The 13,190-nt window shown below is 34.4% G+C and overlaps 1 protein-coding gene across 1 annotated transcript; it reads left to right on the forward strand.

Moving 5' to 3' along the window:
* The first annotated feature begins 1,214 nt into the window (after positions 1–1,214).
* LOC142354636 (digestive cysteine proteinase 1-like) lies at positions 1,215–5,537 on the forward strand. Its single transcript, XM_075406971.1, has 6 exons — positions 1,215–1,357; positions 2,183–2,370; positions 2,882–3,025; positions 3,458–3,608; positions 3,914–4,138; positions 4,979–5,537. Exons 2-6 carry the CDS (start codon positions 2,185–2,187, stop codon positions 5,278–5,280), a joined length of 1,008 nt encoding a protein of 335 aa, XP_075263086.1. The 5' UTR covers positions 1,215–1,357; positions 2,183–2,184; the 3' UTR covers positions 5,281–5,537.
* The last annotated feature ends 7,653 nt before the right edge of the window (positions 5,538–13,190 follow it).

The raw sequence follows: 13,190 nt of genomic DNA on the forward strand, positions 1-13,190 counted from the left end.
TTGAAATTGATTGTGACTAAAAGAAAAACTAAGAATTCAAAATTTGACATTTAAAATAACCAGAATTTTGAAAAAATTTCTTTGCGAGGAAAAGATACTAGTACATAACAATAATTTTGTAATATTTGATATTTGAAAATTCTTTTCTGCGACGTATTTTTCTTTCTTTGAGCTATTTTTCTTTCATATGGAACTCTTTATAATAGAATACAGAATTTTCTTCATTAGTTGCTGTCAATTTCTAGCTTGTCATTTGTTAGCTCCAGAATTTTCTTCTTCGGAATTGTTTTTTTTTGCTACAATGTTGCCAATTTAACTGTAACAATTCATTTGTTTGTATCCGTTGTAAAACTCTCAACAAAAAATGAGAATTCTCTAAGTTTTACAATTAAGTTTTTATGCCGGGAAAAAAGCAGGCTAGTAATTAAATAACATTGAGACTATTAGTAGCTTCAATGGTATTCAAAATTAGCCAAATTTCTCAACCCAGCATACAAATTTTCCGAAACCAAAACATCAAAGCAATTTGTAGGTGGTATCATATAGGCCCCGTTTACGGTAAAAAAATTTGGCCGACCCGGGTTACATAGGATTATCTATCTAAATAAACATTGTTCTATAACTTGATCTAATTTATTTTGGGAAAAAGTTTCAAATCCTTTTCCTTAAATAAATAAATCCTGTTAAATAAATATCTACTCTGTGATATGATTGAAAATATTTTTTTTCAGATATAATCATTGCTCGTACGCATTATCATTTTGATGACCATTTTTTTTCATCCAGTTAATTGATTTTATTTGATAGAAATTTCGCTCTTTCCTTTTTCTAAAATTACAACACCGCGGTTGTTTATTAAAAAGTATTTTGATTCTGTGATGTTTCAGATAGTGACTGACATTTGTTGAAATTTTGTCTTCACATTTACTAATAAATGTAATGAAATATTCTGCAATTTGATTTCTATTATGATGCGACTCTTTCAAATTCTATGCTTGTTAACTGATTATATATCCACAACATCGGTATTGTTTACAAAAACGTACTTTTAGTTTAACTAAGAGCTTGATCCAAATTGATCGCAGCATTCCTTCATAACATCAAGTAGTTAAGTAGTTGTGATCAGATATATAATTAATAACTGCGAACCTTTTTGGTACAAAGAATGTTTACTTGTTTACTGGTGGGTGGTGTGGGTTACCACTGAACAAATTTTCGGTATGCCTTTGAAACAAACAAACAAACATCAATATAAATAGAGAATTGTAATCGATAGAACCATTTTGAAGTATTCGTTCTGGCACTTCGGCTTTTAAAGTTCCCCCAGCTAAATTGTCAACTAATAACCAATCCCTTGGTAAGTTCATTTTAGTAACATTTTCCTATATAGTAATATTTTTGTATTTATAAAGATTTTCGGATTAATAACATATCTCAGGATCCCGAAAAAAAATGTTGATAATAAAAACGCTTTTCTCGGTAAATAGAACCATGATTTGAACATTAAGTTTGAACATTTTTGCTAGCAATTAACTGTAGGTATTAAGATAAACAATTCAGAGATATACGAAACGCAAAGCCATAAAAATGTTTACAAAGCCATAAAGAAAATTTGTTCAATTATCACTTATTTTGATAGAAACTAAACGGCACCAGAAATGACACTCGATAGCTATGGTAAAAACAACCAAAATTGCTAAATCTTGTCAGGATTTTGCAATGTTTAATGTCAAGAAGGCATCAAGATAAGAAGAAACTTGAAAAATCTGCACGATTTTACCCTTCAAGACCTTGATAAATTTTGTCCAGTTGATGCCAAGGGCCGCTGTCCGATGTCTTAGAATATTTTGTACACGCAGATGCTTGCAATGAACAAAAAATTCTTCAAAAACCTACAAATTTGTCAGCCTAAAACATCAACGTTGATAGATTTTAATGCCGGACAAAACATCTGTCTGACAATAATTATAATTATTATAAGTATAGTAATTGATAATTGTTTCCAAGCATCTGAAATCTTTAATTTCCAGAAATGGAACCAATTGCTTCATCTTCTGTGTGAAAATGATAAAATATAATTTTTATATTTTATACAATAACTTAAGTTTCAAAATACAATAAACTAAGTTTCCGAATAACTTAACTTACATACGTTCATGTTGTTGTTGTTCTTGTTGTTTAGAAATGAATGTGCTTGTGGTGATATTTTCCTGCCTTGTCGCAGTGGCGTTCAGCGCCATTCCCAATAAAATTCTGACTGCCCCCGAGGCGGAATTGTGGAAAGCATGGAAAAACAAGTACAACAAGGAGTATGATTCGATGGTTGAGGAGGTGTCCAGATTTGATATATGGAAAGAGAGCCTTAAACAGGTGAGAATTTTCATTCTAACAGTTAAAATTGTTTTCATTGACAGCTAGTTAATTTATAAAAATTTAAGCAAGATTTGGTTCAACTCGCAACTTTTGGATTTTTTCCGATTAAAAATCTCCCTCGTCCTTCGCTAAATGAATGTATGGTGTTTGCTAAGGCAAAAGCCTCGCCTCGCCTCCCCCTCCCACCTCCCCCTCCCCTGGTTGTTTAGAATATACAGGCATTGATAACACAAAATAGGCATTGATAAATACGATTTATAAAAGGGTTTGAGCTATATAAAGATAATAAGAATTATAGTTTCAGAAGTAAAAGGAGTTATAATTTCTAATAAAATTTTGAGTGCAATTTTCTTCGAAAATTTTGGATTTCATCAATCTAATTGGCACTAAAATTTGTAGATTATATACGTTCGAATTGCAAATTCTGAAATTTTAACTATGAAAAACTGTTTTCTATTTTGTGTATTATTCTATTTTCAATTCCAGTTTTAACTGAGCGTGTTTCTAGGTATCTGTACATAACATCGGCTATGACTTGGGTCTCAACTCTTACAGCCAAGAAGTGAATGAATTTGCAGATATGACGTCACAGGAATTCACAGCTACCCGTCTTGGATTCCGAGGGGCTCAGAAGGCATACGACAGTGGAAAGGTTCGTTCCCCTCCCTTTTGTAAACTATCATTGGTACAACCTTGATAGAGAACAATTTAATGTAAATTGTGCATAAGATAAGCTTGACAAGAAGCTCTACTTGTTCAACGTATACGTGGATAGAGAGATAAAGTTTCGAGGAACAAAAAAAATCCAAGGATAATTTGCCAAAGAAAATTGTTCTTCACGCAGTTTTTCAATCAATCGATGCATATGAATATGAACTTTTACTACTTTTCAAATTATTTGACATTATTTGACTCGGTATCACGATATTTGACAAAATTTCACAAGATCGAAGAGGACTTAGCGAAATTTTTTAGAATTTTAAAAAATATATAAAATTTGACAAGATCTAAAAAGATTTCACAAAATTTGAAAATATCTGAAAAGATTGCTTAACATTTGTATCTCCGGTTGTCTCTCTGTTAGATCATGGAGGGTGACGTATCTGGTGTGCCATCCAGCATGGACTGGAGAGATCACGGCTACGTCACTGGCGTCAAGAACCAGGGAAGTTGTGGAAGTTGCTGGTCTTTCTCTTCAACTGGAAGTGTTGAGGGTGTTCATTTCAACGCCACCGGTTAGTTTCTGTACCCTTTTAATCTTGTAGTTAACCCTCTGGCTAACTCAATCCCTAACTCCTCAACCCAATTTTTCCCCCACCTTTGACTTTCGGCTTTCGGGAATTCAAAAATAAAGCCCCCATTTTCATCATTATATCAACGGGGGGGGGGGGGGGGGGGGGGGGGTTAAAGACTCCAAAACATGAAACATGTTGGATCTTTTTTGTTGATTCATGTGGGTAAGAGGTTGTGAAATTTTCATTTCTAGTTGAGCAAAGTGTTATTTTTTAGTTTAGCCACTTATTTTTCCATAATTTTCCAGGAAAACTGGTGAGTCTGAGCGAAGAAGAGTTGGTCGAATGCGACAACACCGACTATGGCTGCAACGGAGGCTGGCCTGCGAATGGAATTGACTTTTTCGCCAAATACGGGGCAATTGCCGAGAGTGACTACCCCTACACATCTGGAAACGGATACTCCGGATACTGCAAATATAGAGGAAAGCCCATTGCAGCCCACTGCTCCGGACATGTCCCTCTGGCTAAAGGTTCACATTTTACAATTGACCGGACTCTAAAATTTTGGAACTATTTTTTCGCATGATTTTTTTGGAAATTTTCCTTGAGTATTGTTGAGTGAAAAAAGTTTTGTTTTTGTACTAAAAATCGATTTTATAGCCATAGAGACGACACGAGACTATTCATTACTCTTAGGGTATTTCAAAATAAATACCTAAAGTGTTAAATTTTAGTTTCCAGACTGTTGTGTCCGATAGTTCATAAGAATGCGAGAAAAACTGTCCATCTATTCACCTATCCAATAATTCAGTTTTTCAATAATAGATCAGAAATGAAATTGGCGCAAAAAAGACGTACGCTCGTAAGCTGCAGTAATCATTGTAAAGCTACTAAGTCTTCGTTGGACATCTTTTTTCCGACCTATCAAGTTATTAATGAATTGAAACGAGGCCGCGGGCCGTATTAGACAATTAGTAAAGAGCTTTGAAAGCAGCAAGTAATAAAACAACAATAAAAATAGGAAAAGTAATAAAATTCGGAACATATATAAATAGATTACTAATTATGGCAAAGATATTTTTAAACTTTACAAATTTGTAACGAAATGTTTACAAAATGTTACGAATTTTATTACTGTTTCTATTTTCATTCGGTCATTCTACTGCTTACTACTTTACTGCCGGCGCTAATATCTACTACTCATTACTGCTTAATTTACAAGTATTTAGTATCCAAAATCATTTTTGATCCGTTATTGGACAGTTTTAATTGCATGTGTTGCTTCAATAACGAACCCAAAATTCACTTAGGTCTGTATATAAATATTTTTAATTGTTTGTAAATACTTGTTTTACCGCTGGCTTGTTTAGGGAACGAAAACAACTTGATGATCGCCAGTGCCTCAGTTGGGCCAATCTCAATTGCAATCGACGCCAGCCACAAAAGCTTCCAGAACTACCGAAGCGGAGTCTACTATGAATCCAGATGCAGCTCATCGCGATTGGACCACGCCGTCCTTCTGGTCGGATATGGAACCTATTATGGATCTCCTTACTGGCTGGTCAAGAACAGCTGGGGAACCAGCTGGGGAATGAAAGGATACATTATGATGGCCAGAAACAGAAACAACAACTGCGGAGTCGCCACGGAGGCTGTCTACGCTTACGCATAATTAAAACCATGCGGAACACCACAAATTACCCGAAGAACACCACAAAGTATCTGAGGCACACCATAAATTACCTGAAGAAAACCATAGACAATTACTGACTTAGAGATGTACTAATAGTTTTAGAGGCAATTACTTAAATACCTGATGAAATTAGACTGATGAAGAAAATATTAATGCGGTAAATGCTGCTTTTTTATGGATACGATGCAACTAATAACTGTTTTATCCAACAAACTAATTAATTGTTACTAATTAAACTTCTTTTCTGATACATTAATGTATAATTATACAACAAAATTGTGATTAGGGGGCTCTGATAATGTGTATGGGAGCATGCTAACTCTGATTCCTTCGAATTACCTGAGACGAGGTTCTACCCTTAATTCACCTCTTATTAGCGGGCAAAGGGGTGTAAGAGCATAGCAGCATAGCGAGCATAGGCTAGTTAGCAACAATAGGGCTCATTCCATTTTAAGCTATGGGGGAAGGGAAATGAGTGCATGAGTGTAAAAACTATAAACTGCCCTTCAGTTACACTCCATTCGTCCATTCTTAAATACACTTTTTGCTCTGAGTGGAAATTAAAGTAGAATAAGAAGATGTTACAATTTTTTCTCCAGCGTTGAGTTAAATTTCCCATTTGCACACTATTTCATAGCTAAAGTGGTATAAAAAGAAATTACACCATTTGGCTTTTTATTTGTATCTTTTGGGTGCCTAAAACAATTATTTAAAGCGCCCCTGAACAGACAAAAATGCACCGTAATCGCATAATCGATCAAAGCAAAAAATATAAAATATAAAAATTTAATTTTACACCGTTAGCTCTGCTTAAAAAGGCTGAAAAGAGTGTAGAATAAGAAAAAGAGTTTTAGAGTGTAGCCATCAAAATTGTATATGTAAACAAAAATTAATTTTTTTTCATGTATAATATTTAGTATTAAACTTTTATTTTACACTCTTTCCATCTTTATTAAGCGGAGAACTAACGGTGTAAAAATGTTATTTTTGTACTCTTCACACTATTCTCCTCGTTATTTTTGGGTAATATCCTCGGCCCGGGTATGTCGTTTTAAAAAACATTTCCCCCTATTTGCCCTAATGGATTTACAAATCTATAAATTTGATTAATGCTCACGTTTTATTGGAAACAGATGAAACTTCTTGAACTAATATACAAAAAATCAAACGAGTTTAAGCATTATTACAAGAAAAGATCAAGGTTGAAGAACATATAAATCGACTAACGTCGAACAGATTGCTCTCGAAACACAGGTGGGGCTAATTATTTCTGTGTCTTTAGCCCATATAAACTTTCCGTCTTGGGTTCATAAACATCTGGCAAGCGAGGTATTCGATAGAGAGAATTCCCGACACAATCCTTAACGAATTGGCTATTAGAAACTTGCTCTGGCTTATCTTAAAATTTTATCCTTATTCCAGCAACAAACTTTACTTCACAGTGAGAGAAATTAAGATCACTCGTAAACGAAGAAGACAAGCATTAAAAAGTAACTTAAGAAGTCACAGAATGTTTTAGAACAAAAGCGTAACAGTCAAGCAAAAACTTTGCCTAAAAATAAGGACAATGATTCTAATAATTGCTTCAAACATCGTTCGAGAAAACATGAAAATTGGTATGTTCATGCCCACACAGCTTTTAAATTGTTTGCATTTCAATTGAGAACATTTTAAACAGAAAAAAAGTTACAAGTTTTTAGGAGATGAAATTTTTAGCCGTATATTCAAACGGCAAAACAAACTTCAACAGCTCACCATCAACTGATTCAGTTTCTCAGAGCTCTATCGATTTTATGTTATGAGTTTTCCGTCACACATCAGAAGTAATCGAAGTGAAAATAATAAATAGAAAACAGAAAAAAAAGCTGACTTACTACAATTACATCCTACTATTGAGCTTAAGACTTATTTTCATCACAATACTTGATGATTTTCTGACTTAGCTGAAGTCCATGAAAGAAACAGGATTTTGATTCAAATTGAACGATCCCAAGTATAATAATTTATTTTAGCAGGTTCTCTGTTTTGTATATAACCTGTCTAGTTTTCTGTGCCTTAGATTTATTTAGTAATAATCAAACTCACTGCAAAACTGAAGCCGTGTTTTGAGATACTGCTAATAAAGATGCTAGCTAACGGTGAAAAAAATAAAGCAAAATAATAGAAATAGTTGAAAAAAAAGAAGAGAGATAAAAAAAGCCCTAAATTTATCATAATCTGGACCAAAGCTGAATGTTTTTCAACAAGATCTTGCAAACATTCTATTGTACAATGAATTGAGAGACAGAAAGGATCATGAAAAAACTAGAAAAAAATGAGTTACAGGCTAGCAAGAACTATATTGACCAGTTTTTGCACATTTAATTTAAAATTAAAATGCCAATCCCAAACTATATTGATTGATTAATACCAAATCTATCATTTAGGGCAAAGAATTGAGGGCAGAGAGACACACACAGAGAGAGGGAGAGAGAGAGAGAGAGAGAGAGAGAGAGAGAGAGAGAGAGAGAGAGAGAGAGAGAGTCAGACATCTTAGAAGGGAAGGTAGGAAGGAAGGAATGAAGGAAGGAAAGAGAAAGAGAGAAAGAGAGAAAGAGAGAGAGAGAGAGGGAAGGGAGTGAGGCAATGAGGGAGCAGACTTCTTTGTTTCGTCGAAATCTTCATGCGTAAAAGTTGAATTTTTCCTTTTTTCCAAATAGTGATTTAAAATTATTGAATCTTTTGTTGTTCAAAGAAACTCAGTACAAAATATTTGATGCAATGAGCTTTCTCTAAATCAAGATTAATTTCCATGAATTAAGTTTTCTTTGTTTAAATTTTGTGCAGAAAATTTGTAAACATGACGTTTTACGTAAAAACTCGAACATATTTTGATTTTCATTGACCTCGTTTTTTTGTTTTGATAAGTTTTTAAGGGGTTCTAAAGCCAAAATAACGGTCAATTTCTAACGTAAAAACAGTGATTGTTTACTTTGTCTGGGGGTTTATGTCAGCTTAGTGAGCAAATAACTTTTACGGGATTTTCCGTTTGTGCCCCAGATTAGAGGGTTCATATTATTTGCAACCCCCAGGAAAATGTGCCGTATTTTTAAATAATGATTTATAATGTACACGTGCCCTATAATTGGGGGGCGCAAAACGTACCGGGGGCACAATCGGGGAAAAGATCCCTTTTACGACTCCAAAGCGCACGTGATTTTTTTCCCGAAATAGTACTGTGCTGTTTTAACTAATTACACTTGATATGCAATTGGTGGGGGTGTAAAAACATTAGAAGAACCAAAAAAATTGAATAAATGGGAAGTTTCCTGGAAAACAATTTAATACAAATTCCTTAATTTGCTTTCAATTTGAGTTTAAAATGCTAACATCATGGACCAGATAAGCTTTGATTTAACTGACCAAAACTACGTATATCTCTTGATCGGAAGGCTTAAAATTGTATCAATTGATTGCAACTAAGAAAAAACCTCACAATGATACAATGTTTCTCTTTCCTTAAGATGACGGTCAATTTCCAACGTAAATAAAGTGCTTGTTTAATTTGTCTGGGGTATATGTCTAGGAGAAATATAGTTTAGTGAGCATATAACTTTTAGGCCCTCAAGCGCATGTGCCATATATCATTGCTAATTATTGTTGTGTTATTTTAAGTAATTATACATGATGTAAAATTGAGTGGGGGCATAAAACACTAGATGCACCGAACAATTATATAATTGGTTTACTTTAAAAAAACCCAGGCTTAAGAAAAATATTTTTGGCATCCATAAACGTACCATAAAGTTTCCTGGTACCTGTGAGAACCATAAAGGCGCATGGTCTTGTATATTGTTGACAATAAACTGTGAACAACAATAATTCTGCAACACGTATTTAGACATTTTTCGAGAGGAGACTTTAACCAGGAGTTGCATAAAACTGGTCTTGAACGATATAATTGTCACCATATATTGTCATCCATGGGACTATGAAAGTTTATGGTAATATATATGGTTGCCAGCAAACCATGAACGTGAACTTTTTTCAAAGTTTCAACGGATACTTTTCACCGCCAAAATATGTCAGAGGCACATCACCAGTGATTCTAGAATTTTTATCGTGTAACATCTGACAAATTTCTGACAAAACCATCTTGCTAATAGCCTGTAAGGGGATGCATCTTCTTATCAGATCTTACAAGACGTTTCTCAGATCTTAAACCATAAAAATTCCTCTGATAATTTCTTACACGATAAAAATTCCTCTTATAAGTTCTTACACGATAAAAATTCCGTCCTATCAGATCCTACACGATAAAAATTCCGTCTTATCAGATCCTACACGATAAAAATTCCGTCTTATCAGATTTTACACGATAAAAATTCCGTCTTATCAGATCTTACACGATAAAAATTTCCTCTGATCAGATCTTACACCATAAACATTTGGAAAGCTATGACTCTAAAAGTTCTTGAAGTATGGCATGCTCTTCAAATTGAAGACAATTCAGAGTTGCTTTCAAGCAGTACCCGTAAAGCTACAGCATGCAACACTTAAGCGTCAGAGCAACAAAGAGAAAGGTATCATTTACTGTCTTTTCAGACTTATAAGATATTGTAAACAAGGTTATTCCGGTGGCAAGGGCTTTCTCTGAAGCGTTGATTATCAAACTAGGCTGAAAAAATTTTTTCAAAGACCGAAACTGTCTTGGACTGCTAAATTTATTCAAAGTACCCAGTTAACACCCACAATAAAACTGCCACCAAAACAGAATCAACACTCATTTTTTTGTTTCATATTTGGTTAGTTGACCGATTATTTTTTTACTTTCAAGGGAACTTGACTACGTTATACGGTTATATTGAAATCATTAAAACATGTCTTATAAGATCTTAAACGATAAAAATTCCGTCTTATCAGATCTTATACGGTAAAAATTCCATCTTATCAGATCTTACACGATAAAAATTCTAGTAAGAGGAGTGCTTATCTTATAAGATGTCTTATCAAATCTTACACGATAAAAATTCTGATAAGAGGAATGTTTATCTTATAAGATGTGTTATAAGATCTTACACGGTAAAAATTCCTCTTAACAGAATTTTTATCGTGTAAGTTCTGATAAGAGGATTTTTATCGTGTAAGATGTGCTCAGATCTTACACGATAAAACTTTTAGTCAGCATCTTATCAGATCTTACACGATAAAAATTCCACAATCACTGGGGATATTTCACGCTTTTTCATTCTTAGTTTGAAATTTCGTATGGTCAGGTATATGGTTGCCAAGTTTTCTTGGTCCCCATATATGATTTAGATATGTTTGCCAAGATTTATATATGGTGGTCAAACCGGGAGGTTAACATACTGTTACTTGTTGACGTAAGAGAAACTAAATTTCTCACTTTTTCTATTCCAAATTTCAACACGTGATTACAACACCTATTTTAAAATCGGTGCTGTGCTGGCATAAATGTGGAATAGTGGTTAATTTTGATGCAACAAAATAGAAGATTCCGCTATGCTGGAAAGCGAAAAATATCAATAAAAGGGGTCTTTCCCATTTTAGCCCCCCTCCCGCCTCCAAACTTTGTGGTCATATAACCCATACCCCAATCATATCAATTATACCAGTATGAGGGGCTATATCTTTGTGGGGAATATAATGGGATAGACCCAAATAAAACAGCTTTAAGTGCAACAGAAAGCCTCTGAATAAAATTTTATTTTATAAGCATCTAAAACACTGCAATAGAAATAATAATTTTGAAGACATGTTCTTGTTTTATGATAACAGTTTTTGAGAAAATCGTTTCTTCATCAGAGCTCATTTTTGTTCACAGTCCATAGTAGCCATCTAAAATAATATAAACAACGCGGAAGATAGTAAGGTGAAATATAAATTAAAAAAATATTTATAGTTTTTGTTCCGATTACAAATCAACGCAAAGCTTGATTTTACCTTAAAATTCTAGTCGCTAAAACCTCAAGTAAAAAAGTTTTGACAATTGCCTGAGGGGCAAATTCTCCTGCTTTATTAAGGACAAAGGCATCACAAAAATTACAAAAACCATTTGTTCCCAATTTTCTGTAAAATATTCAAGGAGAGAACTCTTAAAATTTTGGGCAATTCAAATTTTTCTCCACCATCTATTTATGGTGGTAATCTCGGGTAATTACCAGCTCGGGTAATCTATTTATGTGTCTTGATTCGGTTCTAGTCAGACATCCAAAAGACTCGCGGGATTTTAGATTAGCCAGTTACCAGATATTCTTCTCTGTTTTTTTGGCTACAAACAGAACAAACTGAACCAACTGTGGAAATTTGAGAGGAATAATGAGTGAAACTGACTTACCGAATATGCAGACATACGCGTCCTGAGCAAATTGAAGACAAACGAAATTTAATTTTTTGGGTTCTCCAAAAATTAAGAAAATGAAATGAGAGCCATATGCACAAAAATGAAGGTTCTGGCACATTATAGCCCCCCGATCTTAGTGGTGAAATAAACCATAGCCCCCTCCCCCAATCTTGGTAAACAATACCATAGTTTGTGGGGGCGGGGACTATAATTGGAAAGATCCAAAATTTGAACAATTTCATGATTATGATCCTATTATGAAAATGAAATGAATTCCGTAATTATGTAATTAAGTTTTGTAGAGTTTGTCAAAAAAATGAGAAGCTTGATTAGCCACAACTCTTATAGGTTATTTCAAATGCTTAAAATAGGCAAAAACTTGTTCCATGGAAACCTCAACTTTATTCATTTCCAGCTAGAGCACACGTGTCAAAAATTTTGGGATCTCTTCAGCTTTGTCCCCTAGTTTTAGTTTTTTAAGCCCCCTATTACGACTTATGTGTCGTTTATAGCACGTTACTAAGTAAAAGTTATCACGCGCTACTGGGGGGGGGGGGGGGGGGGTAAAGATGTATGCTACTAAGTTTGGGGGGTTAGCAAACAGAATAGATCGAAATTTTGCAGCGGGAATCTATTTGAAGTGAAGAGGATTGATTAAGAGTAATTAGGTGCCCAGGTTGATTTCGATTTTAAAATTAAGCAAGTTTGTCCTCAAAACGCACAAACTTTTAACGTTTATTCTGACCTTTTTCGTTCCCCCCCCCCCCCCCCCCCAGCTTAGTGGGTGCATATTATTTGCATCCCTCAGACGCACGCATCATATTTTTACATAATGATTTAATATGAAATTCAGTGTTCCGAATTCTGTAAAAAAACATTGAAGTTGCTCTAAGAATTAAGTTTCTGGCTCTCATGTTGTTTTTTTTATTTACACAGTGACGTGCTATATAACAACACAAAATTTGTAGGTGGGGGCAAAAAAACAGTGGTGGCGGGCGAAACAAAAGAGATTCCGAAATTCAATGTTAATATAGGGTTTATTTACGTGGGAGTTTATGTCCTATTGGAATAAAATGGAGGCATTATCTGTGGGGGTTTATTTCCTAGACACTGCAGTTTCCCTCTATCATTTCCCCTCTCTAATGAAACCCCTCTATATTTTCACCCCACCAATTAGCGGTTGACATTTTGCAGGTATGTTTTGTCATAATTAAGCGGATAACTTAATCCGACGTTCGATTGATAGTTTCATAAAAGTCCCACGGGCCACTGAGGCATGGCCAAATGATTATTTTACTATATTAATAGTCTCAATTATATAAAAGATTTAAATCGGGGGTGAAATGGTACAGGGGTTTAATGAATAGGGGCGAAAAAGTGGGACACCTTTTGAAATATTTGTTCAATTTGCTCTCGCTGTGACAGAATTCGAATCGCATACATTCTTTCCATTGAAGTTATTGTCATCTGCCAGAATCCTTCCTCGTGGTCTGTAATGAGCATGGCAGAAAAACTCCCCATCATTCCTATCTTCAATTGCTGTGTA

Source organism: Convolutriloba macropyga, chromosome 15, assembly GCF_964194025.1.
Source record: "Convolutriloba macropyga chromosome 15, txConMacr16.3, whole genome shotgun sequence".
NCBI lineage: Eukaryota > Metazoa > Xenacoelomorpha > Acoela > Convolutidae > Convolutriloba > Convolutriloba macropyga.